Raw genomic sequence first — 24589 nt, 5'->3', positions numbered from 1 at the left:
ACTCAGAAGGTCAGATCGCATTGGGGAAGCAGTGCGGGAGGAGCTGGAGCACTCAGCCCTCTGAACAAAGAGTCTCCCAAGGAGACAAGGTGTGTACTTGGAGAGCGTTTCTCTTCTCTGGCCGACACTTTCCATATTGATCGGCTGGGTTCTGCTGAAAGAGATGGCTGCTGGGGCGTAGGGGAGGAGGTGTTGGGAAGGGGAGGGGGCCCTGACTTGGCCACCGCACAGGGCCTGGCACAGAGGTTTCCTCAGGTCAGAGCAGGATCAGCAGGGGAGGGAAGTAAAGCCAAGAAGGAAGAGGAGCTGAAGGACCGCTGAAGGCCAGAAGCTCTTTTCAGAACCACTGATGCTAAAGTGGGCGGGGGGTGGGGGGGTGCAGTGAAGCCGGTCGGTAAATCCTCCATCCACCTTGCCATCTCCAGGCACTTAGTTCTCTCACCTCTTGGGTGGGGCACATGAAGGCATCCTTGTGGGAGGCTGGGATGCCTGGGGTCCTATCCTGGGTGCAGCACCACCCACATGGTGGGCGGAGGGGGGCTCTGAAGAAACTCCTTAGCTTCTCAGAGCCCCTCTTTTTGACTTGTGCATCTGGAATAATGCTAGCACAGGCCTCAAAGGTCCTGCGGAGAGAAACAAGATCCTTCCTAAACCATTTTCCTCATGAGACACAAAATGCCTCTCTCCCCACCAAAAGTTTTGTACCTTTTGCAGAGTCTGTTCCCACAAGACCACATCTGAATCAGCAGCAGAGTGTCAAAAGTAAGTCTGTGTCAGGCCTCAAGCCGTAACCCTGCCTTAAAGCCAACAATTCTTGGGAGGAACTTCTCTTTGCCATTTGAATGGTACAGACAGGGTCTTACAAGAGGGAGGCAGGAACTGGGGAATTAATGGGTTCCAAATATTTGCAAATAAAAGGCAGCCTCCCATCTACTGTGGCCCAGCAGTAACCGGGAGCGGGTGGGGATGGGAATAGGAGAAGGCCTCTCTGCCTGCTGATCAGGCCCCTGAGACTGAAGAGGTGGAAAAGCCCTCCCAAGCCTGGGAACATTCGTTGGCAGGGATCGATGGTGACCGGGTAGGTGGGGGGTGACCTGGAGGGGCTCTTTGTTGTGCTTAGAACCAGGCAACTGGCCCTGGGAGGAGGCTCAGCTCAGGCTTACTGCTGAGAGCCAAGCCACGGGCTCTGGCTCTGAACCCCCTGAAGGTTCTGCTTCTGTTGCCTGCCCGGTGCACGGGGACTGCATTCAGGCAGAGTACTCTAGGATGCGGAAACAGTGATAGCCGGGCCCACAACACTGTCACTCTGTCCCCTGTGGGTTTGTGTGTCAGCAGGTCCAAGGCCATGGACTGGAGAGAGCTCACCACCCCTGCCAGAGAGGGTGAGAACACCCACCAGGCCTCGTCCACTTCTCTGCCCCTGGCACTGGCTTCCTGGTTTTCTTAAGGTGGTGTGTGTTTATTTTAGTTCAAATTCCACATAGCAACATATCAGTAGGAGGGGGCATAGCAGACCATTTTCTTCTCCATTGTCTCTGGCAAGCCCTTTAAAATGACCTGATGTTCCAACTAAGGGTCCACGCAGTTCTGCATCAATGGCCACATCAGTAGCACTGAGGAAGGGGAGATGGGCCCAGCAGTGGGCGGTTCAGAGGCTGTCAAGGGCAGAATGGTGGGCTGACATCCACGTTCCCAGATCTGAATATGCTCAACATTGAGAACAAAGCAAAAATGCAGATTTTCTCAAGTCTTCAACACGAGATCACTCACTCACCAGTTTGTTCTTAAAACCTGTAACTGCTATGAGGGTGGGGCCAGGGATGGAGCAAATGAAGGGGAACCCTTCCTTTTCACATTTGAGGCATAGTTTTTCTTTATTTGAAAAAATTTTTAATTTTTGGCTACGCTGGGTCTTCACTGCTGCACATCGGCTTTCTCCAGTTGCAGCGAGCGGGGCTACTCTCTACTTGTGGTGTGCGGGCTTCTCATTGCAGTGGCTTCCCTTGTTGGGGAGTTGTGGCACCACAGGCTCAGTTGCTCCATGGCATGTGGAATCTTCCCGGACGAGGGATCGAACCCATGTCCCCTGCATTGGCAGGCAGACTATTATCCACTCTACCACTAGGCAAGTCCTGAGTCATAGTTCTTCAAAATGAAATGGCACTGGGAAAAGCTCAGGCAGCTCACAGAAAGATTTCATCAGAAGGACCTTTGTCTTCTGCCAAAGTAGGTTTCACATTATCAAGGTATGTAGGACCTGCACTAGTATCCTGGCGTCAGTGTTGGTGGGTGTTTTAACTTTCCACTGATTAATCTCTTCCTTATCAAGGCACACAGTTTACTGAGCTGAGGAGAGCATGGAGGTGAAGAACACTTAAGGTGTGACCGTCAAGAAGGCGTCTTCTCTCATTAGGGAGATGTTGTATGGAATTTACAGTATGTTGGTATTTATAGATTCAGTACCCCTTAATAAGCCCCTCGAATGTCACGGCAGAGGGCTGAGGGTCATTAGATCCAAGTCGCCATGATGAGGTTTCCACAAAGAGATATTGGGAAATGAAAAGTGAAGTCACTCTGTCGTGTCCGACTCTTTGCAACCCTGGGCAAAAAAAAAAAAAAAATCCTTGCCAGGTCTTACCTGGGCACTTGGAATGTGAATCCACGCCACGTTTTCATGTGTGGTTGACTGTTCTTTGGCCTTAAGTCCACTCAGCTTTGCCCACACCTTTCTCCTTTAGCAATTTTGACAATTTTTATTCCTTTCTAGCAGATTACTAAGCATCTTCTTTGCGTGATGACATACTTGCCTCCATTTTGAATATTCTTTCCAGGAGACCCACCACTATACCCCCAGCCTTACAGAGGGATATTTTGCTTCAGAAAATCCCTTCTGGGCCTTTCTCAGAGCACCCTTTCCAAAGTTTGCAGGATGTTTAGGCCTCATATGAGAATCTTACCAGGATGAGTATAGACAGTGACAGGTTGTGTAGCCCAGCCTCCATGAATTCCAACCACCCCATCTGAGAATGTGGACTGAGTATACTTCTTATCAACAGCTCATTCCATGACTCCACAAATGATGCACAGAGACGCCAGAACTGCTTCACTTCAGGGCATGACCCAGTAAAAAGAAAAAGAGCCACTGCACTCATATTCTGGCTTGTTCACAAAGCCTCCTTTTAATTTTCTGATTCCTTTGTCGAGATAGTTCAAAACAGCCAAAGGACTTAATAAGATACACTGGGGTCAGGAAGGGCATACAGCTCATTTTTACCCCACCTCTGCCAGAGAAGACAGTGCCAGGGTTAGAACTTTGCAAACGTATCTTTCTCTTAATTACCTTTTCCCTCACAAGGCACCCTAGAAGGAGAGATGCTATTTTAAATTTTTTATTGTAAAGGATGTCATCAGAGGAAAACAATGCTGGCAGTTTGTCAGGAATGGCTGTCACAAAGAGAAGAGAAAGAAAAAATGTACACATAAGACAGACCAAAGCTATATCATCAAATGGCAAAACCTAAAAGCCCTCCTGTCACAGGGCTAATGCCCTGCCTCCTCCTGACCTGCTGAATTTCTAGACAAACTGGACAAACACAGCAAAACTCAAAATGAAACAGGCCATTCAAAATGTCAAAAGCAGCAGCATGTGCTGGGCTGTTGCTTTGCTGCCTTCCTCTCTCAGGCGCCCACCCTGGGGCTGCATCTCCCATCCTCATTCTCTATCAAACGACTGGCCGGCCCGGTGAGCCTCCTCGGGTGTGGACCCAGGCACCCTCCATTCCAGCTACTCACGTGATTACACGGGCAGATCTGTGGTCCTGGGCTACATCTGGGGAGAAATGACTCCTCCTGGCGGAGGAGCACCTAGAGCCACGGGGAGGCAATGATAGCAGGTCTGTCTTCATCACAGAAATTACGACTTAGGCTAAAACTGACCAGGACAACTTCCAATCCTATTTCTCTTTGGCATGAAAAGATGGAACAGGTCCCAGTCAGGAGGGCACCATCAGGAAGCCCACCACTGTGGCTTTTGGGACTAAGCTCTCCACGGGCCTCCCAATGAGACACCCTAAGCTTCCACGTGAGCATGGTTCCCTCCTTCCAAAGCTCACAGTTACATGCAAGGACATCACACACAGGAAAGACCAACATCATTTTACATAACGCCCAAGTCATGAGTTTGAAATAAAATAAGACTGTATGATTTCCCAATATGGCTTAAATTACTAAGGAGCACAGAGAGGGGTAGGGCAGCAATCCACACGTCATATTTTCACCATCAGATTGACCAGAATGTTTTCTGATTATGGATTAGAATGAACAAGTTACACAGATTCCATTTCGTTATCACAGACTGTCTTCCTCCCTGTAATCTTCACATTCATTTATCTCGTGAGTGCTTGAGGTCTGACATGACCTGCACCATCCACCTCTCACACAGAGATTACCCCACGCTAAGCCCAGGTAGTCATACCAACTGTTTTGGGTTCATTGAAAATCACCCTGTCCCCCTCCCCGGTGTCTCCCCAGCCTGCACTGCCTGGCACATTCTCTGTTATGCCTCACGTTTAAGTTCAGACGTCCCTCCGAGTGGGAAGCTTTCTTGCCTGGCCCTTGTGCCATCCCTCTAGTCATTCATATTGTAACTTCCTTATGCTTTTGTAACCTCTAGACTTTAAACTCCAAGAGATCTGTTTTCTTCACAAATTCTTCCCCAGTGTCTAGCAGGCCATGGCTTACAAAATAGGTCTTCAATATTTTCCAATCGAATGAATCTGAATGGGAATTATTTGGCAAAGAAGATACCTTCCCCCATAAGGTCTCACAGTTTTAAGATTTCAAAAACCAACCAGAATTTTTCTGATGTCCAGCCAGGTATTCCATCTCTTAGCAATAAAACTGTGCCCATTTAATAACTTTTTCTTTCGCCCATTCCTCTATCTGATTCAGAATTCTTTCTTAGGCGTTGGTTTGCCATTTTCCCTGAAAGGCAAATTCACAGGCTTTTCTTTCCTGCCCTTTTGTTCCACAGAGATCTGTGTAAGCCTGCTCTGTAGGTAACAGAGCTCATGAAGCTAGGAACTGGCTCTGACCTGGCATGCACCTGCCCAGTGACAGCACTGCCCACAGGTACGACTCCCTGGAGGGCAGATTTGTTGCCATGGAGATAGGAGCTGGTAAGCAAAACCAAGCCAGCTTAGAGAGATTTTAAAAAATACTGGGTGCCTTTTGACTCATACCTATCAGATGGCTTTGCAAAGCTTCACAAAAATAATTACAGTAGGGAAAAATCAACAGGAGAATGTTGCTAACAAGTAGGATACAGACTAAAACGAAAAGCTCAACAGGAAAAAAATGTATTCAAATTCAAGTAAAATAATCTTGCTTCCTGTACCATCAATTGCTTTCCACCTGGGAAAAATTATACCAAACAACTCTTAGAAAGAGAGAATATCTAGCTTTTTTTCCTGAAGGAGTTTTTTGTTGTTGTTGTTGTGAAATATATGAAACACATAAAAATAGCAAAAAATATAGAATAACGACAACAAATACCCAGTAGTGCTTATTATATATCAGGCAATTCACTTTATATATTAATACAAGCATTAGGTCAGCGCCTCCCAGCTGGCGCTAGTGGTAAAGAACCCGCTTGCCAGTGCAGGAGATGTAAGAGACTTGGGTTTGATCCCTGGGTTAGGAAGGTCCCCTGGAGGAGGAAATGGCAACCCACTCCAGTATTCTTGCCTGGAGAATCCCATGGACAGAGGTGCCTAGCAGGCTACAGTCCATAGGGTCACAAAGAGTTGGACACAACTGAAGTGACTTAGCAGATGTGCAAGCTTTAGGTTAGGACTACTGGAACTTCCATTTTACAGATGAAGAATCTGAGACATGGAGAGGTTAAGAAATTTTCCCCAATGTCACAAAGTCTAGAAGGGGCAGAACCAGGATTTAACCTCAGGTTAAATGACTAGATTCATACTATTAACCATTGGACTATGCTACCTCTCACAGCTGGCATACAAACAAATGTATATAGCAAATGAAGAGTCTACAAGTAACATGAGCAGTCATGTACCTGCCATGTAGCTAGAGAAACAAAACATTATCAGTAAATGTCTCAGAAGCTCTCTGTGGACTCCTCCTCAAGCACGTATCTCCCTCTGCCACTTCTCTTCCCAAGGTAACCATTAACTGAATTTTGTGTTAATGCTCTTTGTAATTTTAATATCTGCATCCCTAAGTGATTCATTTTCCACTTTATGTAAATAGAATCGTAATATGTGAATTCTTATATGACTGGGTTATTAAATTCAACATTGTGTCTTTGAGATTCTTCCCTGTTAAAGATCACAGCTTTGGTTCATTCACATCTGGGGGCTGTGAATTATTCTGTCCTTTGTTTATCTATCCTCTGGTTGGCCATGCAGGCTGCTTCCAATTTTTATCAAAAAAACAACTGTATGGATAGCTTTTTGTATGAATTGAATTATATCAGCACCAGAAAAAAAAAAAAAAAAAACACCCAAAACACCTGGGTTGTTTGTTAAAACACAGATACCTGGGTCCTACCATTGGAGTTTTATTTGATAGATCTGGGTTTGAGCCTGAAATTTGTATTTCTAACAGGTTCTCAGATGATGTTGATGCCATGTAGCCCAAAGACTACACTTTAAGAACCAGTGCTCCAGGGCACAGACTTAGGAGTCCATGGAGCTTCTGGTTTACAGGGTATGCATATACCCAGCTGTCTTCAGAGTCTATGTACAAATTCACAAACCCATCTGCATTTGTTCTCCATGTTTTTAATTATTTCTACTCCTCTGTTGAAGTGTTTTTCATATATTTATTGGCCATTAATTTTCTTCTGTGTGATGACTAGTTCTTGCTCATTTTTATTGGGTTATTTGTGTTGTCCTTCTTGATCTGTGAGAGTTCATTATATTTTATGGGTATGAATCTCGTTGTGGTTATATAAGTTGCAAGGATCTCCTCCCAGTTCCTGCCTTGTCATTTTATTCCTTTTATGTTGCCTTTTGAAGAACAAAAGTTGGTGATTTTAATGTAGTCAATGATATCAATCTTACTTTGTTTGTGCTTTCTGCGTCTTGTTTAAGAAATCCTTCTCTACTACAACTATGACCGAGCACACACGCCCACATCTGAATTATTACTGCTTTCTATTATGAAGATTTTTTATTTGCCAGCCTCCCTCATTTCTTATTAGTTTTGTGGGAAATTTATCTACTTTGTTAGTTTTTCTTTTTTTTCTTTTGCCACACCATGCAGCATGTGGGATCTCAGTTCCCTGATGGGATCAAACCCACACCCCCTGTACTGGCACTGGAAGAGCAGCCTTAACTGCTGAACCACAAGGGAAGTCCCTGTTAAAGTTTTGGGTTTTTTTTTTTTGAGAAATTATGTTTTGTGGTAAAATATACATACTATAAAAATTAACATTTTTACCACTTTAAAGTGTATAGTTCTGTGGCATTAAGTACATTCACATTGCACACCATAAAAATCATAAAGATAGTCTCCTATGCTATTTCCTAAAAGTTGTACTTATTTTTCCTTTCAGTTAAGTCTTAATTTGCCTGGACTTGATTTTTTAATGTAAAGTGTGAAGGAAGGATCCAATTTTAGTGTTTTTGCACCATCTTAATTATTCTGATTTCATATTGATATCTAGAAAGGTAAGACCCATACAGAAATGTCACAAACATTCTTGGCATTTTGTTCTTCCATATATACCTCAGAATCAGGTTGTGAAGTTCTATGAATTTTGGTTATAATTTTGGTTACAATTTTGTTTACTCTAAAGATCAACTGAGGGAAAAATAATATTTTTGCAGTGATCCTGTTAAAGAATATGTTAGGTTCATTGACTGTGTGTTAGTCGCTCAGTTGTGTCTGACTATTTGCGACCCCAAGGGGTGTAGCCCACCAGGCTCCTCCATCAATGGGATTTTCCAGACAAGAATACTGGAGTGGGTAGCCATTTTCCTCTTATATTGCTACTTCGTCTGAGTTAGGGCTTCCCAGGGGGCTCAGCGGTAAAGAATCTGCTTGCCAACGCAGGAGACTCAGGTTCCATCCCCGGGTTGGAAAGATCCCCTACAGAAGGAAATGACAACCCACTCTAGTATTCTTGCCTGGGAAATCCTGTAGACAGAGGAGCCTGGTGGGCTATAGTCCAAGGGATCACAAAGAGGTGGACACGACTGGGTGACTAACACTTTCACTTCAAGATATATTAAAGTGGCAAACTATTCGCAGTATGGGCTCCTCTTGGGCTACAGTCCATGGAGTTGCAAAAGCGTTGGACAAGACTAAGCGACCGAGCACACACGCACACATCTGAATTATTACTGTTTTCTATTATTAAGATTATTTATTTGCCAGCCCCCCTCATTTCATATTAGTTTTGTGGGAAATTTATCTACTTTGTTAGTTTTTTTCTTTTTTCTTTTGCCACACCATGCAGCATGTGGGATCTCAGTTTCCTGATGGGATCAAACCCACACCCCCTGCACTGGAAGTGCAGTCTTAACTGCTGAACCACAAGGGAAATCCCTGTTAAAATTTTAGTTTTTTTCTTTTCTTTTTGAGAAATTACGTTTTGTGGTAAAATATACATAATGTAAAAATTAACATTTTTACCACTTTAAAGTGTGTAGTTCTGTGGCATTAAGTACATTCACATTTTACACCACCACCATTTATCTCCAGAACTTTTTCCTGTTCTCAAACGAAACACTGTAACTGTTAAACACCAACTCCCCATCCCCACCCCCTTAACCCCTGCAAGCAGCAACAGCCATTGTACTTTCTGTCTCTATGTATTTGAGACATTTGACATGTATTTGTCTCTAGGTACCTTATGTAAGTGGAGTCATACAACATTTGTCCGTCTGTGACTGGCTTATTTCACTGAGCATAATGTCCACCCATTCTGTAACATGTGTGAAAATTTCATTCCTTTTTAAGACTGATGAATAGTCCATTGTATTATATAACCACGATTTGTTTATCTCATTCATTCATCAATGGACACTTTAGTGGTTTCCACCTTTTGTTACTGTGAATAACGCTGCTATGAACATGGGGTACAAGTATCTGCTTGACTCCCTGCTTTTGTTTTTTCGGGGTGTATACCCAGAGGTGGAATTGGTGGATATAACTGTATGTTTAGTTTTTTGAGGCCTCTCCATACCGTTGTCCACAGAAGCTGTACCATTTTACAATCTCACCAGTAATGTACAGGAAGTTTCCATTTCTCCACATTCTCACCAATACTTGTTATTTTCTCTTTTTTTGTTTTTAAATAGCCAGCCTAATGGATGTGAAGTAGCATGTCACTGTGGTTTGATTTGCATTTCCATAATGTGTTAGTTGTTTTAAAGAAACAAATTTTGCCTTTATCATTTATTTTTTTGATTGTATATTTCTTCTTCTGTTATCTTTAATTTTTCCTTCCATTACTTTTCATGGGTTTATTCTGCTTTTTCATTCTTAATCTAGATGCTGTTGTTGAAATAAGGATCACAAAACTACATTTTTTAATCAGGACAGTTGTTTACTAACAGCCTGTACCCACGAAGAGGCCACACAGCCCACAAGTGGACAGCACCATTCTGCGGTTCCTTAGAACCCTAAGTTATAAGAACTCTTTGGTACATGTTTGTGTAAGTAATACGGGCAGAACTAGCCCAATAGTACAAATCAACCCTCTAGGTCTTCCTCTGAGAAATACTACCCTTTTCTATGGTTTTAGGGACCTTTTTCTGTGATCAGGAGTCTGGAACTTATGGGCAGGGTTCTTATGATCAGGGGAACTGGGAGGTTGGGAAGGTTGGGAAAATGACTTTATGATACGGAAGAAATATAGTCATTTCTGGTGGGTCAAGGATGTGTAGAGTTTTTCACCTACGCGTAGCTCCTTAAATTAGGGGGACAAAAGCTCGAAATTCAGCCTTTGAAGTCTTAATATGTAGTATTCTTATTATTCAAATCCCAGTAATTTCTAATTTTTATTATAATTTTTTGATTTGTAAGTTGTTTAACAGATAAACTTTTTAATAAAGAACTTAATTTTCTTTCAGTCCTATATTAAACAGTAGCAATTTAAAACTTTATTTCTGAAAGTAAAATATTCACATATGAACAAGTAACTACAAAATTCACACTTCCAGGAAATCCGAAAAGACAAAAGGTGTAACAGTGATTTGTAAGTTGTTCAGAGGTTTGTTTTTTAATTCAATGTGGGCTTTCTTTCCCTTGACTAGTTGGAAAATTATACTTTCTGTTCTTCTATTCATTTTCTTACTATTAAACACATTTAAAGTCTAAAGTTTAACACTTATAATCTCTTTTCAAGTAGAACTATAATATACTTTAGCTGATTACTATACCCACCGGCCAATTCATCATGCTATTTTTATTCAATATAATTTTTAACCTCACATTAGACATTCATATTGTTGTTTTATATAGTTGCTGCTGCTGCTGCTAAGTCACTTCAGTCGTGTCCGACTCTGTGCGACCCCACAGACGGCAACCCACCAGGTTCCTCGTCCCTGGGATTCTCCAGGCAAGAACACTGGAGTGCGGTGCCATTTCCTTCTCCAATGCATGAAAGTGAAAAGTGAATGGGAAGTCGCTCAGTCGTGTCCGACTCTTCGCGACCCCATGGACTGCAGCCCACCAGGCTCCTCCACCCATGGGATTTTCCAGGCAAGAGTACTGGAGTTTTATATAGTTAATGTATATAACTATACCCACCTATTTACTCAATAGCTTAATAATCTATTTTACGTCTCCATCTTCCACCTGGGGTCGTTTCCTTTTCTCATCTGATGACATTCTTTAGAATTTCTTCAGAGGAGGCTGGGTGGCAGTAAAATTTCTCAGTGTTTTTCTGCCTCAAAAGGCTTTTACTTCATCCTCTTTTTTGATATTTCTTAGTATATATAAAAAATCCAAAAAACTGGATCTTCTTTTCTTAGCTAGCTGAAGATATAACTCCACTGTCTTGATTTCTGTGTTGTTTTTGGAAGGTAAGCTATCAGTGTAAACGCTGTTCTTATGTATCTATTTCATCTTTCTTTCTGACTGCTTTTAGTATATTTTTTCAGTTCTTCAGTTTCATTATGAAATATCTACTTAAAATTTTCTCTTTATTTCTTCTGCTTGAGATCTGTTGGGCTTTCTGCATCTTAGGTTTAATATCATTCAGCATTTCTGGATTGGAACTTGGTTTTTTCCTTCCCATTTTCTATAGTGTTTCCTTTTGTACTTGTGTTTACAGCATCTTTAGGTCACCCTCCTAGTCTCAGTCTAATTTCATGCTTTCCCTCGCTCTGTCTCTCCGAGCCTTACTCTGGATTCTTCACATCGGTTTTTCAGTTCATCAGTGTGCTCTTCAACTGTCTCCAGTCTGTTTAATCCATTGAGTTTTTAGTTCCTATTTTTATATTTTTCATCTCTAGAAGTTCCATTTTCTTATTTAAAAAATCTTTGCAGTCATTTTATAGTCTCTTGTCCTTATTCATGTTTTCAATGCTTTTAAGAACATTTATGAAACATAAAGTATTTATTTCTATATTTTGGCTGATGAACCCAATAATGAAGTATTTACAGGTCCAACTATGATGTCTGTTGTTTCTGCTGGTTTTTACTCATGGTGACTTATTTCCTTGTGTTCTGAGTGAAAGATGTCTTTCTCTAGAGGGGATTTCTTTTTATTTCTGAGTCACCTAGGGTTGTTTAGAATATTAACACTGCCATAATGTTATTCGGAATCCTTACTTTAAGGTTTCTCTCCTTTCCCAATGTTTCTTGAAAGAAACTGTTCTCCCATAGATGGAAATCAATACTGGGAACGTCTGCTATCCTCACCAGGAGGATCACAAATTGGGTTATTCCCATTTTCAGAATATGAAGGAAGACTGTGAGGAAGATACACTGCTGAAATATCTCAGAAAGAGTATTCTTTACATACATACAAGTATGTATCTAGGTTTAACTTAAGGAGAGTTTTTATTTGGCTGTGAAAGTAGGGAGTTCCCTAATCGCCTAGTGGTTATGATTCCGGGCTTTCACTGCTATGGCCCAGTCAGGGAACTGAGATCCCATGAGCCAAGCAGCTTAGCCAAAAAAAGGAAAGAAAGAAATGTAGCCAAAAATCACAGGAAAAGATGCTCAACATCACTGATTATTAGAGAAATGCAAATCAAAACCACAATGAGGTATCACCTTATACCCATCAGAATGGCCATCATGAAAAAACCTACAGACAATAAATGCCAGAGAGGGGGTGGAGAAAAGGGGGCTCTCTTGCACTGTGGGTGGGAATATAAATTGATTCAGCCACTATGGAGAACAGTATGGAGGTTCCTTAAAAAACTAAAAACAGAACTACCATATGGTCCAGCAATCCCATTACTGGACACTTACCCAGAGAATACCATAATTCCAGAAGGCATATGCAACCCAGTGTTCACTGCAGCACTATTTACAATAGCTAGGACATGGAAACAACCCAGAGGAATGGATAAAGAAGATGTACTACAAACATACTATACATATGACTATTAGCCATACAAAAATAACAAAATAATGCCATCTGCAGCAATATGGATGGACCCAGAGATTATCACACTGAGTTAACTTAAGTCAGACAGAGAAACATGATATTGCTTATATGCAGAGTCTGAGGTAGGGCAGTAGGTACAAATGAACTTATTTATGAAACAAAAATAGAATGATGGATGTAGAAACAAACTTGTGTTTACCAGGGGTAGGGGTGGGAGAGGCATAAATTGGGAGATTGGGACTGACATATACACAGTACTATATATGAAAGAAACAACTAATAAGAACCTGCTGTATAGCATAGGAAACTCTACTCAATACTCTGTAACGACCTATATGGGAACAGAATCTAAACAAAAATAGAGGGTATATGTATTATATGTATATTCACTTTGCTGTACACCTGAAACTAACAAAACACTATAAATCAATTATACACCAATAAAAATTTAAAAATGATTACTCCCAAACAACAAAAAAAGAGAAATGTAGTCCCGTTTGCAATTTAGTTACTAAACCATCTATATCAGCTCATAAATGATGAAAATTGCACGATTATTATCTATTTTTTTCACATGATGAAACGCCACTTGATTAACAACCCTCCAATCATGGAAATGCACAAACCTGTGAGGGTCATCTGGATCACAGTTAGGGAGAAACTGAGTGATTGCTTCTGCCACTTCTTCATTTGATAAAACATCCCAGAGTCCATCAGTGGCCAAGATCAGCACATCATCTGCTCCATGCTCGTATTTGGAGAGATCGTAGACTCTTACCTGAAAAGAACAGGAATACCCTGCTTAAGAAGTTAGGAGCATATCATTCCGCTGAACAGACTGGCTTCTGATTTCCCTTCCCTTTTCTTGCCCAGCCCAGTGGTTTGTAAGTGTGCACCGTGTGGCACGTGGCTGTGCAGCACACTTTGTGGCCAGGGGTAGCATCCTCTGGAGACTTGCCGTGTAGACATCTGGGGCCCAAACACAACTGTAAATGAGCCCAAGAAATGAATAGTTGCCAAGGAAGAAGTTAACTGAAAACGTAATGCCTGAGATGTGGCTGGAACAATGACACAGATACGGCGGTAGCTAGCAGAGCAGCAGGATCCTTTCTTGGCACATCCATCCCACAGACATTGATTAAGGGTCTGCTCTGTGCCAGATACTCTAAGTATAAACAGCAGAATTCCCTGCTTCTGAGCTCTCAGTCTGTGAGAGAGAGAAGGCCAGTCTAGGCTCCGTAGAAGCTGCTCTGCACGTATTGGTTTAGGACTGCGGAGACACATTTTATTTCATGTCCTCACTTGATACCTTTTGGCTTGCCTTCTCTGAGACCCCTGGAGCTGGACTTGTCCCATGTGAGCATGGAGTTCTGATGCTGCACTTAGGTCTGAGGACCCTCAATGCAGCCTAAATTACAAAGGACACGTGCCAAGTGTATGCCTTAGCAAACTTGAAGTCTTTCCTCATCTCTAGTACCTGAAATGACTTGGCTATTTCAACATCCCCCTTGATTCTTGGAAAAGAACACAGTGACCTTAGCAAAACTAACACTGATGAAAATCAAGCCTCACTTCTGTTAGGCCACCCTTACTGGAGCTAATGTTCACCCTACTTGGGTGGCACAGAAGGAGATGAGTTAGGGATTTCATTGCTATGCCCTACTAATTTGACAGCATCAGCCCTGTCTACACCCCCTCATGAACTGAGGACAAAGACAGTTCAATTTCATCCAAGTCCTTCAACCTCATTTCATTATCCTGTTTTCTAAAAACAAGTCTAAGTGACAGCTGCAGGCCAGGGGAGGGCGGAGGATGGCAGGTAGGCAGCAGTCCCCATGTCCCATCGTAGAGTCACTGTCCTGTCATCTCAGATCTCGAGACAATACAATTCTAAGAGGCCTACAGAATGTTCACATCCACCTCTGTAAAAGCCAAGCCGCCTATATTTCAGGAAGGTTTGCCCAGGCCAGTGACACCCTGCTACAGGATGAACAGCCTACACCCAACAGCAGAAAACAACAAAATGCCCACACCTGCCCCAAAGTTTTTGGAGAAATGAGCTCAAATGGAAAATAGCCTCTGTGGCTGGTGAACAAGACACCAACAATTTAGCTAACGGTACATGCAGCATGAACCGCGCCCGCGAGCCTGGGGTGGGGGAGACTAGGCTGGCTTTTAACATCTTCCTTTCAAAAGGCACATTCACTTCGGGTTAAGTTTATATTCTAGAGAACACACTGTGCCATCTGGGGCCAAATTAAAGACAACAGGAGTGGGGATCTTAAATTTACAGCAAACTGGAAAGTCCCAAATTCCAGAATTTCAGCCTCAGGCCACTGAACCCATGTGGTTCGATTTTTCCTCTGCAGCAGCAAGCAAACTCCCTCTGCTTTATCTTCTGTGGTTCCTGGGTGTCTTGGAACAGCGCTTCTGAAAAGTTAATGCGCACAGCAATCAGCCAGGATCCTAATGAAATGCAGATTCTAACTCAGCGCTGGGGTAGGGCCTGAGAGTGTGCACTTCTAATTTGTTCCCATGTGATGCTGGTGCTGCTGGTCCCTGGACCACTCTTTGAATACTAAGGTCACCAAGAAGTCCTGCCAGTTGGTAACAGGGAAACCAAGGGCTCCATGATATCTGGTAGTCTATCCCTTAGGGGAGGTTACAGCAAGGACAGCAAATGGCACTTCTGAGCTCCCACTTTCAAGTCCTGTATCATGTGTTATTACCTCCGCTATGTAATCACTTGGCGTATGAGAGACTGCTAGCTTCTTATTGGGGTGTATCTACAAGAAATTTATGTGATAATTTGAGCTCTTTAGGATCGAAAATGTTCCTTGTAAAGGGAGGAAGGGAGATGTGGGTGTCACGTGCTTGTAGCATCTTATATTTGTAGCTAAATACAAGATGCCACCTGCCTTCCAGCTTCTTTTAAAAGAGGTTTCATGGTGGGGGGAGTGGAGGAGGGAGGGTGTATGTGTATATATATAGCCAAGTCATGTTGTTATACGCCAGAAACTAACACAGTATTGTAATTATCCTCCAATTAAAAGAACTTGCCAATCATTATTTCTGCCTGAAACTTATGAGATACTTTCAGCATATCCTTTCTGAGAAAAATGATGGAAAATTAAGCTTAAATACATTTAAGAAGTCATGTAGTCATGTATGGATGTGACAGTTGGACCCTAAAGGAGGCTGAGCACCTAAAAATTGATGCTTTCAAACTGTGGTGTTGGAGAAGACTCTTGAGAGTCCCTTGGACTGCAAGGAGATCCAAGCAGTCAATCCTAAAGGAAATCAATCCTGAATGTTCATTGGAAGGACTGATGCTGAAGCTGAAGCTCCAATACTGTGACTACCTGATGGGAAGAGCCAACTCACGGGAAAAGATCCTGATGTTGGGAAAGATTGAGGGCAGGAGAAGGGGCAACAGAGGATGAGATGGATGGATGGAATCAGCAACTCAATGGACATGGGTTTGAGCAAGCTCTGGGAGTTGGTGAAGGACTATGGAAGCCTAGCATGCTGCAGTCCAGGGGGTCACAAATACTCAGACATGACTTAGCAACTGAACAACATTTAAGAAAAGAAAAGAGAGGTTTTTTAGGGCTGAAGATAACAACCGTTTCATTTCAGGACCTGCCCTATGTGTAGGGTGCCAAAGTTTCTTCAGGTGCTTTCTGCTGGCCCCCAAAGTGTGGAGATTCGAGTTGTTTTAAGCGGAAGTTGTCCTGCCCACTACTCAAGTAGAAATCTGGCCAACAGAATGGGTATGGGTTGATAAACAGAAACATGTTAGAAAATGTTCCTTTTCAGTTCCGTCAGAAAATTGAATCCTTCCCTAATTCCCCTATTCACATTTCCACACAACTCTCTAATGCAGTTTCCTTACCCAACATGAAAATCCCTCTAATACCATTCTCCAAGCAATTTTTATGTAAATAATAAAAAGCTAGCCTCAACCCTATTCCCTGAGGCACTCCCCAATTAACATCCTTTTAGGGTTGTTTTTTTTTTTTTTACTGCTACCCTTTGTTTCCTGCCCTTTAGCCAATTTCCAAAGGACTCTGCCAACTTTCCACTCACAGCTCGTGTCTTATGCATTAACCTGCGATGTACAACATTCTGTGAAAACCCCCTCAGCAAAGCTGGACTGCCGTGCAAGGCATCCCACTGCATGCTCATCCTCCCCAAAAGAAGGGGTTTCAAAGGATTCCAGTGGGCTCTGGAGACCCGACCTTCCCTCCTTGGAGGCGCTATGGGCCCTCCTCCATCAGACCACACTCGCCATGCCAGAGAGCCCTGTTCAACACCTCAAATAGCTGCTTAATGTTCCAGGAAGCCCCACATCAAAAGTATGGGCTCGGAGGCTCCCTAGGACTCAGACACAAGGAGGACAGTCTGTGGGAGAGGAGAGGTGCGATCGGCAAAGGCCTCTGTGGGAAGGTCTGGGAACACGAGCAGAACTCCTCATGGCTCCTGCCCTTGTGCCCATCTGCCAAGAAAGGGAGAGAAAGTCCATGGGCATCTCACAACTCTCGCCGTTTCTCAGAGCCGCAGAGAGGTGAGTCCTGGGCAGATCCCTCTGCCTTCCTGGGTGCTTCGTGCCATGTTTACTGAGCACTTACTATGTGCCAACCGTTGTGAACAAAAGTGACCAAAGTCCTCACAACTTCTCAACAAGGTGTGACAGACACACAAATAAATTACAGTGTCAGAAGATGACAGGTGCTTGAAGACAAATCAGGCAGGGTAAGGAGAGTGGCAGGAGAGCCCTTTCAGAAGACGTGGTTAAGGCAGGCATCTCTGGGAAGGCACCATGTGAACAGAGGTCTGAAAGGTGACTTTCCACAGGACCCTTCCCATGGCTCCTTTCCAGTTTGGGGACTGTCACTCCTCCTCTGGTTGAAGTGTGTGTGGACACTATCAGACTGGTGGCGAAGGAGAGAGGCTGAGGGGGACAGTCACCTCCACTGCCAGAGCAACCCTAAGGAAGATCTGAGAGCAGCCATCTCTCTTTTTTTCCCCACAATCCTCTGCAGACGCAATTCCTTTCAGGTTCACTCACACAATATTTACCTATGTGTACCAGTCTAGGTCGGAGAAGGCAATGGCACTCCACTCCAGTACTCTTGCCTGGAAAATCCCACGGGCGGAGGAGCCTGGTGGGCTGCAGTCCATGGGGTCGCGAAGAGTCGGACACAACTGAGAGACTTCACTTTCACTTTTCACTTTCACGCATTGGAGAAGGAAATGGCAACCCACTCCAGTGTTCTTGCCTGGAGAATCCCAGGGACGGTGGAGCCTGGTGGGCTGCCGTCTCTGGGGTCTCACAGAGTCGGACACGACTGAAGCGACTCAGCAGCAGCAGCAACCAGTCTAGGTTCACCTGTCTGTCTCTTCTACATGAATAGTTATTCTCAAACTTTAATGTTTTATGAATCACTTGCAGCACTCATAAAATTAAGGTTCAAGGGCCCATCTTTAAAGATTCTGATTGTATAGATTTGAGCCCAGATATCAGGCTGTGTGCCTGGCAAGTCACTTCAGTTGTGTCTGACTCTTTGTGACCCTTTGGATTGTAGCCTGCCAGGCTCCTCTGTCCATGGGATTTTTCAGGCAAGAATACCGGAGTGGGTTGCTATTGCCTCCTTCAGGGGATCTTCCCGACCCAGGGATGGAACCTGCATCTCTTGTGCCCCTTGCACTAGCACCACCACTGCCACCTGGGAAGCCCATCAGACTATGTAAAGAAGGGCGATTCCGAATCAAAGGGTGGGGACCCTCTCCTTGAAAACACAGTTTTAGGGCAATAAGCTACCCCAGGGCAAGGTCTGAGTCATCCTGTTTGTTTCTGCCCCCAGAACAGTGCCCGGATCCCAGCCCGTGGAACCACGCAGTAAGCCACCAAGGGAAGTGTTGCCCTTGCTGGGCATTTACACTTGTCCTTCTTACAGTTAACAACCCGAGAGCTGGTCAACTTCTCTCCCCTGCAAAAGTCAACTTCGAGAGGCCAGAGATTCCATTCTGCACTTCTTTTGTGGGCCTCGCCATGTCTTTCATAGAGTTAAATCCCACTAGATTTTCAGGACAGACTTGCTCAGACAGAACAATGTTAATCCCCCAGTCACATCTGACTCTTTGTGATCCCATGGGCTGTAGCCCGCCAGGCTCTTCTGTCCATGGAATTCTCCAGGCAACAATACTGGAGTGGGTTGCCATTCCCTTCTCCAGGGCATCTTCCTGATACAGGGATTGACCCTGGGTTTCCTGCATTGCAGGCAGATTCTTTACCACCTGAGCCAGCAGGGATTGTAAACATTCCTGTCTCGGCTCTGACAGGTCTTAGCTGCAGCATGTGGGATCTAGTTCCCTGACTAGGGATTGAACCCAGGCCCCCTACATTGGGAGCTCAGAGTCTCAGCCACTGGACCACCAGGGAAGTGTTGGTGAGACAGAATAAATGGGAAGAAAGGATGAAGAGAAAGAATTCAACATATAAGATCCATTCAGAAGACCCCCTCATCTCAGGTGACCCAACAATTTTAGCTTGTAAAACTCTTATGCTCCCAGGCAGTCATCAAACTGTAATGTGCTGATGTTTAAAAGAAGTAGCAGACTCTCCTTTTCTCCCCTCATCCTCAGGGAAGCTCCTAACAGACCAAAAAAAACAAAAACAAAAAACAAAAAACAAAACAGCCTTCGGGGGAGCAGGAAGAAGTTCGAGGGCACCAAGGGTCGTGGCTAATGTGCCCCTGAATGAGCCAAGTGCTGATGGCTCTTGCAGCCCCTCCTGCTTCAAGAGCAGCTAGAGACACCCTTACCTTTGTTACCAGCCCCTGCTTTGCAGCGGAGCTGGGGACAAACAACTTCAATACGGTACCTTCCCGCAATGCTCAGTCGGACACTGTGTCGGCGCGTGTCTATTATTTGTTCGGTTCTCTACTCTATTACTGATGACCTTTCAGTGGCCTGTTCAGAGAGCTCATACTACTGTAAGCTAATGCTGCTTCTTGAAGCCACTCTGAAAAAGAATCCATCAATTCTTCCATTTGCTAGATCTTGGCTACTCCACTCGGACGTCCTCACCACTTTCACATCTTTATTAACTCAGCAAATTCTCCAAACCCCTTTTCCCTTTTAAGTACTCGAAGGAGGACGGGATGTTCCCGCAGCTCAGGCCCTGCTGCCTGCAGAAGCAGGAGCCCTCCCTGCCTGGGTGATGAGAAGCCCTCCCGTCTGGTCTCTACTTCTAACCAGTCTTGGACTTGAGACAGGTCATTTATTTCTTTAGCCCTCAGTTTTCTCATCCCTGATATCACTGTTTAAAAATTGAGAAAACTAAAAGACAAGAAAAATAAATATTATAACACCTGTTTTACCTTTCTAACAAAGCTACTGTCAAGATCAAAGGAGATGATGTGGAAGGGAACTACGGATTCTTTCTAATGCATGACATGTTTTGTTTTTTTAAAAATCTTTTGGCTGTGCTGCATGGCATGTGGGATCTTAGTTCCCTGACCAGGAATCAAACTTGTGCCCCTTGAATTGGCAGCTTGGAGACTTGACCACTGGACCACCAGGGAAGTCCCCTGGTGGGGGACAAACACAGCATGTTTTTGTGATTTATTTATTATTTTGAGGCTCTGAAAGTAAGCTAGCTGGTGGAAGGAGGTGAGTTAAAAGTGAGCTCAAGGAACCTGGGTCTCACTTAAAATGGCAGTGATTGGGACTATTAATCCTGTTTTGGCAGATAAGCCAGGTGGCTCCCAAGGTAAAGGCTGCTAGTAGGTGGTGGGAACTAAGAAGAGTACAAATTCTCTTCCTCTCCACCCTCTGTGGCCAATGAACCCAGAAGCTCAACCTGCAGAAGTCTGAACATGGCATTTGTACCAGAAGAAAATAAAACTCTAGCACATTTCATCACAGTTCAACAAACTGAGTAGACCCTTTCAATACTGGCATTCTGGCAGGCTACCAAGACTGCACCCAAATTCTCTGTTGTGATTCCATCTCTACTAGATGATGTCATGAAGAAATACACACTGAACTTGGGCTTGAGACCACGCTCTGCCCTTAGGCAACACCACTTTGTTCATTCACATTTTAAAGTTTCTTGACAACCTGCCAGGAACACAAAATGAAGAAATGCTGATTAATCAATCAGATGGGGAGTGTCAGGGAGGAGGAATTTGGGCATCACGTGCCGTACATGGAGAGGGAAACGCAGGGGGCCAACGCCTGGGGATGAGAGAGGGGGCTGGTGGGCTGGAGCGGGTCTAGGTATTTTAGTTTGGCTGGAAGTAATGTATTTCCACTGGGGAGTGGTGAGGGATGAGGCTTCTCAAATCTTCAGTGTCTCCCTTTGTGAAATGGAAGGTTAGGACAAGGCGGCCACTGGGGATGCTAATGGCTCAAATATTCCCCAACTCTTCCATCATAGGATGAGTCATGTGGATGGGAATGACCACATGACCTCAGAGTATCTGGCTGCAAATGAATGAAGGGACATTTAAGTATGACCAATATGTCGCCTACTATCCCAGAAGAGCTGACTCATTTGAAAAGACCTTGATGCTGGGAAAGATTGAGGGCAGGAGGAGAAGGGGACGACAGAGGATGAGATGGTCGGATGGCATCACTGACTCAACGGGCATGGGTTTGGGTGGACTCCGGGAGTTGGTGATGGACAGGGAGGCCTGGCCTGCTGCAGTCCATGGGGTTGCAAAGAGTCAGACACTACTAAGCAACTGAACTGAGCTGAACCCCAGAAGAAGCTGGTTGCTTTGGCTGTGGGTATAATTTTCTATGTAAAATGCACCAGATATTCTTGAGGTTTTATTATTATTATTACTTTTTGGAGTCTATTGACGAGGGTGGCTATCATCTAATAGGGGATTCCCAGGTGGCTCGGTGGTAAAGAATCCGCCTGCCAATGTAGGAGATGCAGGTTCATTCCCTGGGTCAGGAAGAGCCCTGGAGAAGGAAATGGAAACCCACTCCAGTATTCTTGGCTGGGAAATCCTATGGACAGAGGCACCTGGAGGGTTACAGTCCACAGGGTTGCAATAGAGTTGGACACAGCTGAGCATGTGCGCACACACCATCTAAGAGTTAAAAAACCTTCTAAACCAGCTGAAATAGTAGGTAGAATACACAGTCTGAAGTTGTACCCAGTGCCTGGCTGTGATAGCTAAGGCTTTCATTTTTTCCACATGAGGCCAGAACTTTATAACTCAGGGAAGTAAGCTAGATGAAGGAATTTCCTTTACATATGGAGGTGGGGGGTGGAGTGGGGAGAGGGGCTCTCCTACCTTCTGCTCCTTTATCTGGAATTCCAACGGCTTGTTCACCACTGAATGGATCAGTGAACAAATGGACTTGAATCTAGTTTGTTAGTCATCTGAGGAATATATTTCTGTTCATTAAAATGCCCTGTTTGCCTGAGATAATTTTGGTTTCTGCTGTTTTCCCAGCATAATTATTAACAGCATCCCCACTGACTCTCAAAACTGTCCTGGTTGACAGCTAAGTTACCTAGTCTCCCGGCGCGTAAATAATTAAACCACCACTGTTCTTTATTCTTGTAGCTGCGCTTTGTAACCATTGGGACTGAACCTAACCACAGTGTGTTACTACTTCACAGGACTGACTTCACAATGGCAAGATTTCAGGGATCTCAAGTGAGCAGGAGAACAGGTTACTGTGTCTCTTGCCTTAGGAGAAGAAACCGAATCACCCCCGGTAAGCTACGGGGTACTGCCATGTGACAAAGTCCACCGCAAGCAGCCCAGGTCTAGGCAGACCTGTGCGTAGTCGGAGAGTGAGGTATGAAATAGCCCTAGCCTAGCAGCCTAGAACCACAGGCATAGAGAGAATGAATCATGCAATCCAGGACCAGAGCATGGATGACTTTAGGATTACAAAACTAGAGTTCCTGAAACACTGAAGAACAGTTATGACAGTATTTTTCCAAGAGTGGTCTCTGGATCACTTGCTTCAGAACTGTCTAAAAATGTGAAAATCCCTAGGACCTCCACTCTAGACCTTGTGATTCAGGTTTTCAGGAAGTGGATTCCAGGATTTACATTGTTTAACAAACTCCTCAAATTATTCTTATATGCATTAATACAATGAAAGTGAAAGTGAAAGTTGCTTAGTCACGTCTGATCTGCAACCCCATGGACTGTACAGTCCATGGAATTCTCTAGGCCGGAATACTGGAGTGGGCAGCCTTTCCCTTTTCCAGGGGATCTTCCCAACCCAAGGATCGAACCTAGGTCTCCAGCATTACATGCAGATTCTCTACCAGCTGAGCCACAAGGGAAGCCTGCATTAATACAATAAATTAATGTGAAAAAGATACTCTGTGTTTAACTGAAATATTCAAGTGAAATTATTATTGCTCAGGAGAGGATCAGAGGATCTCCAGTGAGAAAAAATGTTTGACAGAATGTATAGGTTGGCTCCTCTGTGTGACCACAAATTTCATGAGTTGCCAAGCTAGATTATTTGGTGTGTGTCCAAGTAAATTTCAAATTCTGGTTTTATTCAAATGGCTTGCTGGCAAATCTCGACACACTTCCCAATGGGAACCATCCATGTGGATGACACACGGGTGCATCACAAGTGATTTTTTTTTAACAACTAGACTGGAAATGCAAATGTTACAGATGCAAATGGACAGGCTAGGGCATAAAGTCTCTCCCGTATGTAAAGTCATATGGTACTGGAATTGAAGAAAGCAGTTCTATACACTCTTAACATGTGACTGTTTTCCCCCCAGACATTTCCAGAATGCTGATAGTGATGGGAAGAGGGTATAAGACTCCCCAAGGGGGCATCAACCCAACTGAGAATGCAGATGTATGAAATGCTACAGACGCAGGACTAGAGAGGAGGTTCCAGAAACTGCCCACAAGCTGAACTCTTAGAACAGAGAGTAGAGTGGCGCTTGCTGGGGGGAGGGGGTGGGGAGAGAAGTGGAGAGAGAATGGTCAAAGGGCACACGCTTGGAGTTATAAGATGAATAAGTTCTGCCAATCCAAAGTAAGCAGGGTGATTATAGTTAAATATCTGTATATAGTGTGTTTTATATACTATTGGTTGGCCAAAAAGTTCCTTTGGGTTTTTCCGTAAGATGTTATGGAAAACCATGAACAAACTTTTTGACCAGCCCAATATATATAATACATATTGTTACTGTTTAGTCACTAAGCCATGTTGGACTCTTTTGCGATCCCATGGACTGTCGCCCGCCAGGCTCCCCTGTCTGTGGGATTTCCCAGGCAAGAATACTGGAGTGGGTTGCCATTTCCTTCTCCAGGGATCGAACCCACAGCTCTTTGTCTCTTGCATTGTTAGGCAGATTCTTTACCACTGTGCCACCTGGGAAGCCCCACATACATACATATAAATATATATATTATATATAATATGTGTGTGTATATATATATATAATAATAACACTATATTATATACTTCAGTTCAGTTCAGTCACTCAGTCGTGTCTGACTCTTTGTGACCCCATGAATCACAGCATGCCAGGCCTCCCTGTCCATCACCAATTCCCGGAGTTCACCCAGACTCACGTCCATCGAGTCACTGATGCCATCCAGTGATCTCATCCTCTGTCGTCGCCTTCTCCTCCTGCCCCCAATCCCTCCCAGCATCAGGGTCTTTTCCAATGAATCAACTCTTCGCATGAGGTGGCCAAAGTACTGGAGTTTCAGCTTTAGCATCATTCCTTCCAAAGAAATCCCAGGGCTGATCTCCTTCAGAACAGACTGGTTGGATCTCCTTGCAGTCCAAGGGACTCTCAAGAGTCTTCTCCAACACCACAGTTCAAAAGCATCAATTCTTCGGCGCTCAGCTTTCTTCACAGTCCAACTCTCACATCCATACATGACCACTGGAAAAACCATAGCCTTGACTAGACGAACCTTTGTTGGCAAAGTAATGTCTCTGCTTTTGAATATGCTATCTAGA

The 24589-nt window shown here is 44.0% G+C and overlaps 1 protein-coding gene across 1 annotated transcript in view; it reads right to left on the bottom strand.

Moving 5' to 3' along the window:
* PPM1H (protein phosphatase, Mg2+/Mn2+ dependent, 1H) overlaps positions 1–24589 on the bottom strand; it is a gene marked incomplete at its 5' end in the record, with an annotated part of 306969 nt that overhangs the window by 10925 nt on the left and 271455 nt on the right. Inside the window, one exon of the mRNA XM_010841630.1 lies at positions 13225–13376. Within this exon, the coding sequence (XP_010839932.1) occupies positions 13225–13376 (152 nt within the window). The remainder of the gene's footprint in view (positions 1–13224; positions 13377–24589) is intronic.

Source organism: Bison bison, unplaced genomic scaffold (assembly GCF_000754665.1).
Source record: "Bison bison bison isolate TAMUID 2011002044 unplaced genomic scaffold, Bison_UMD1.0 scf7180017864163, whole genome shotgun sequence".
In the NCBI taxonomy this organism is placed as follows: Eukaryota; Metazoa; Chordata; class Mammalia; order Artiodactyla; family Bovidae; genus Bison; species Bison bison.
This window is presented reverse-complemented; position numbering and strand designations above follow the sequence as displayed.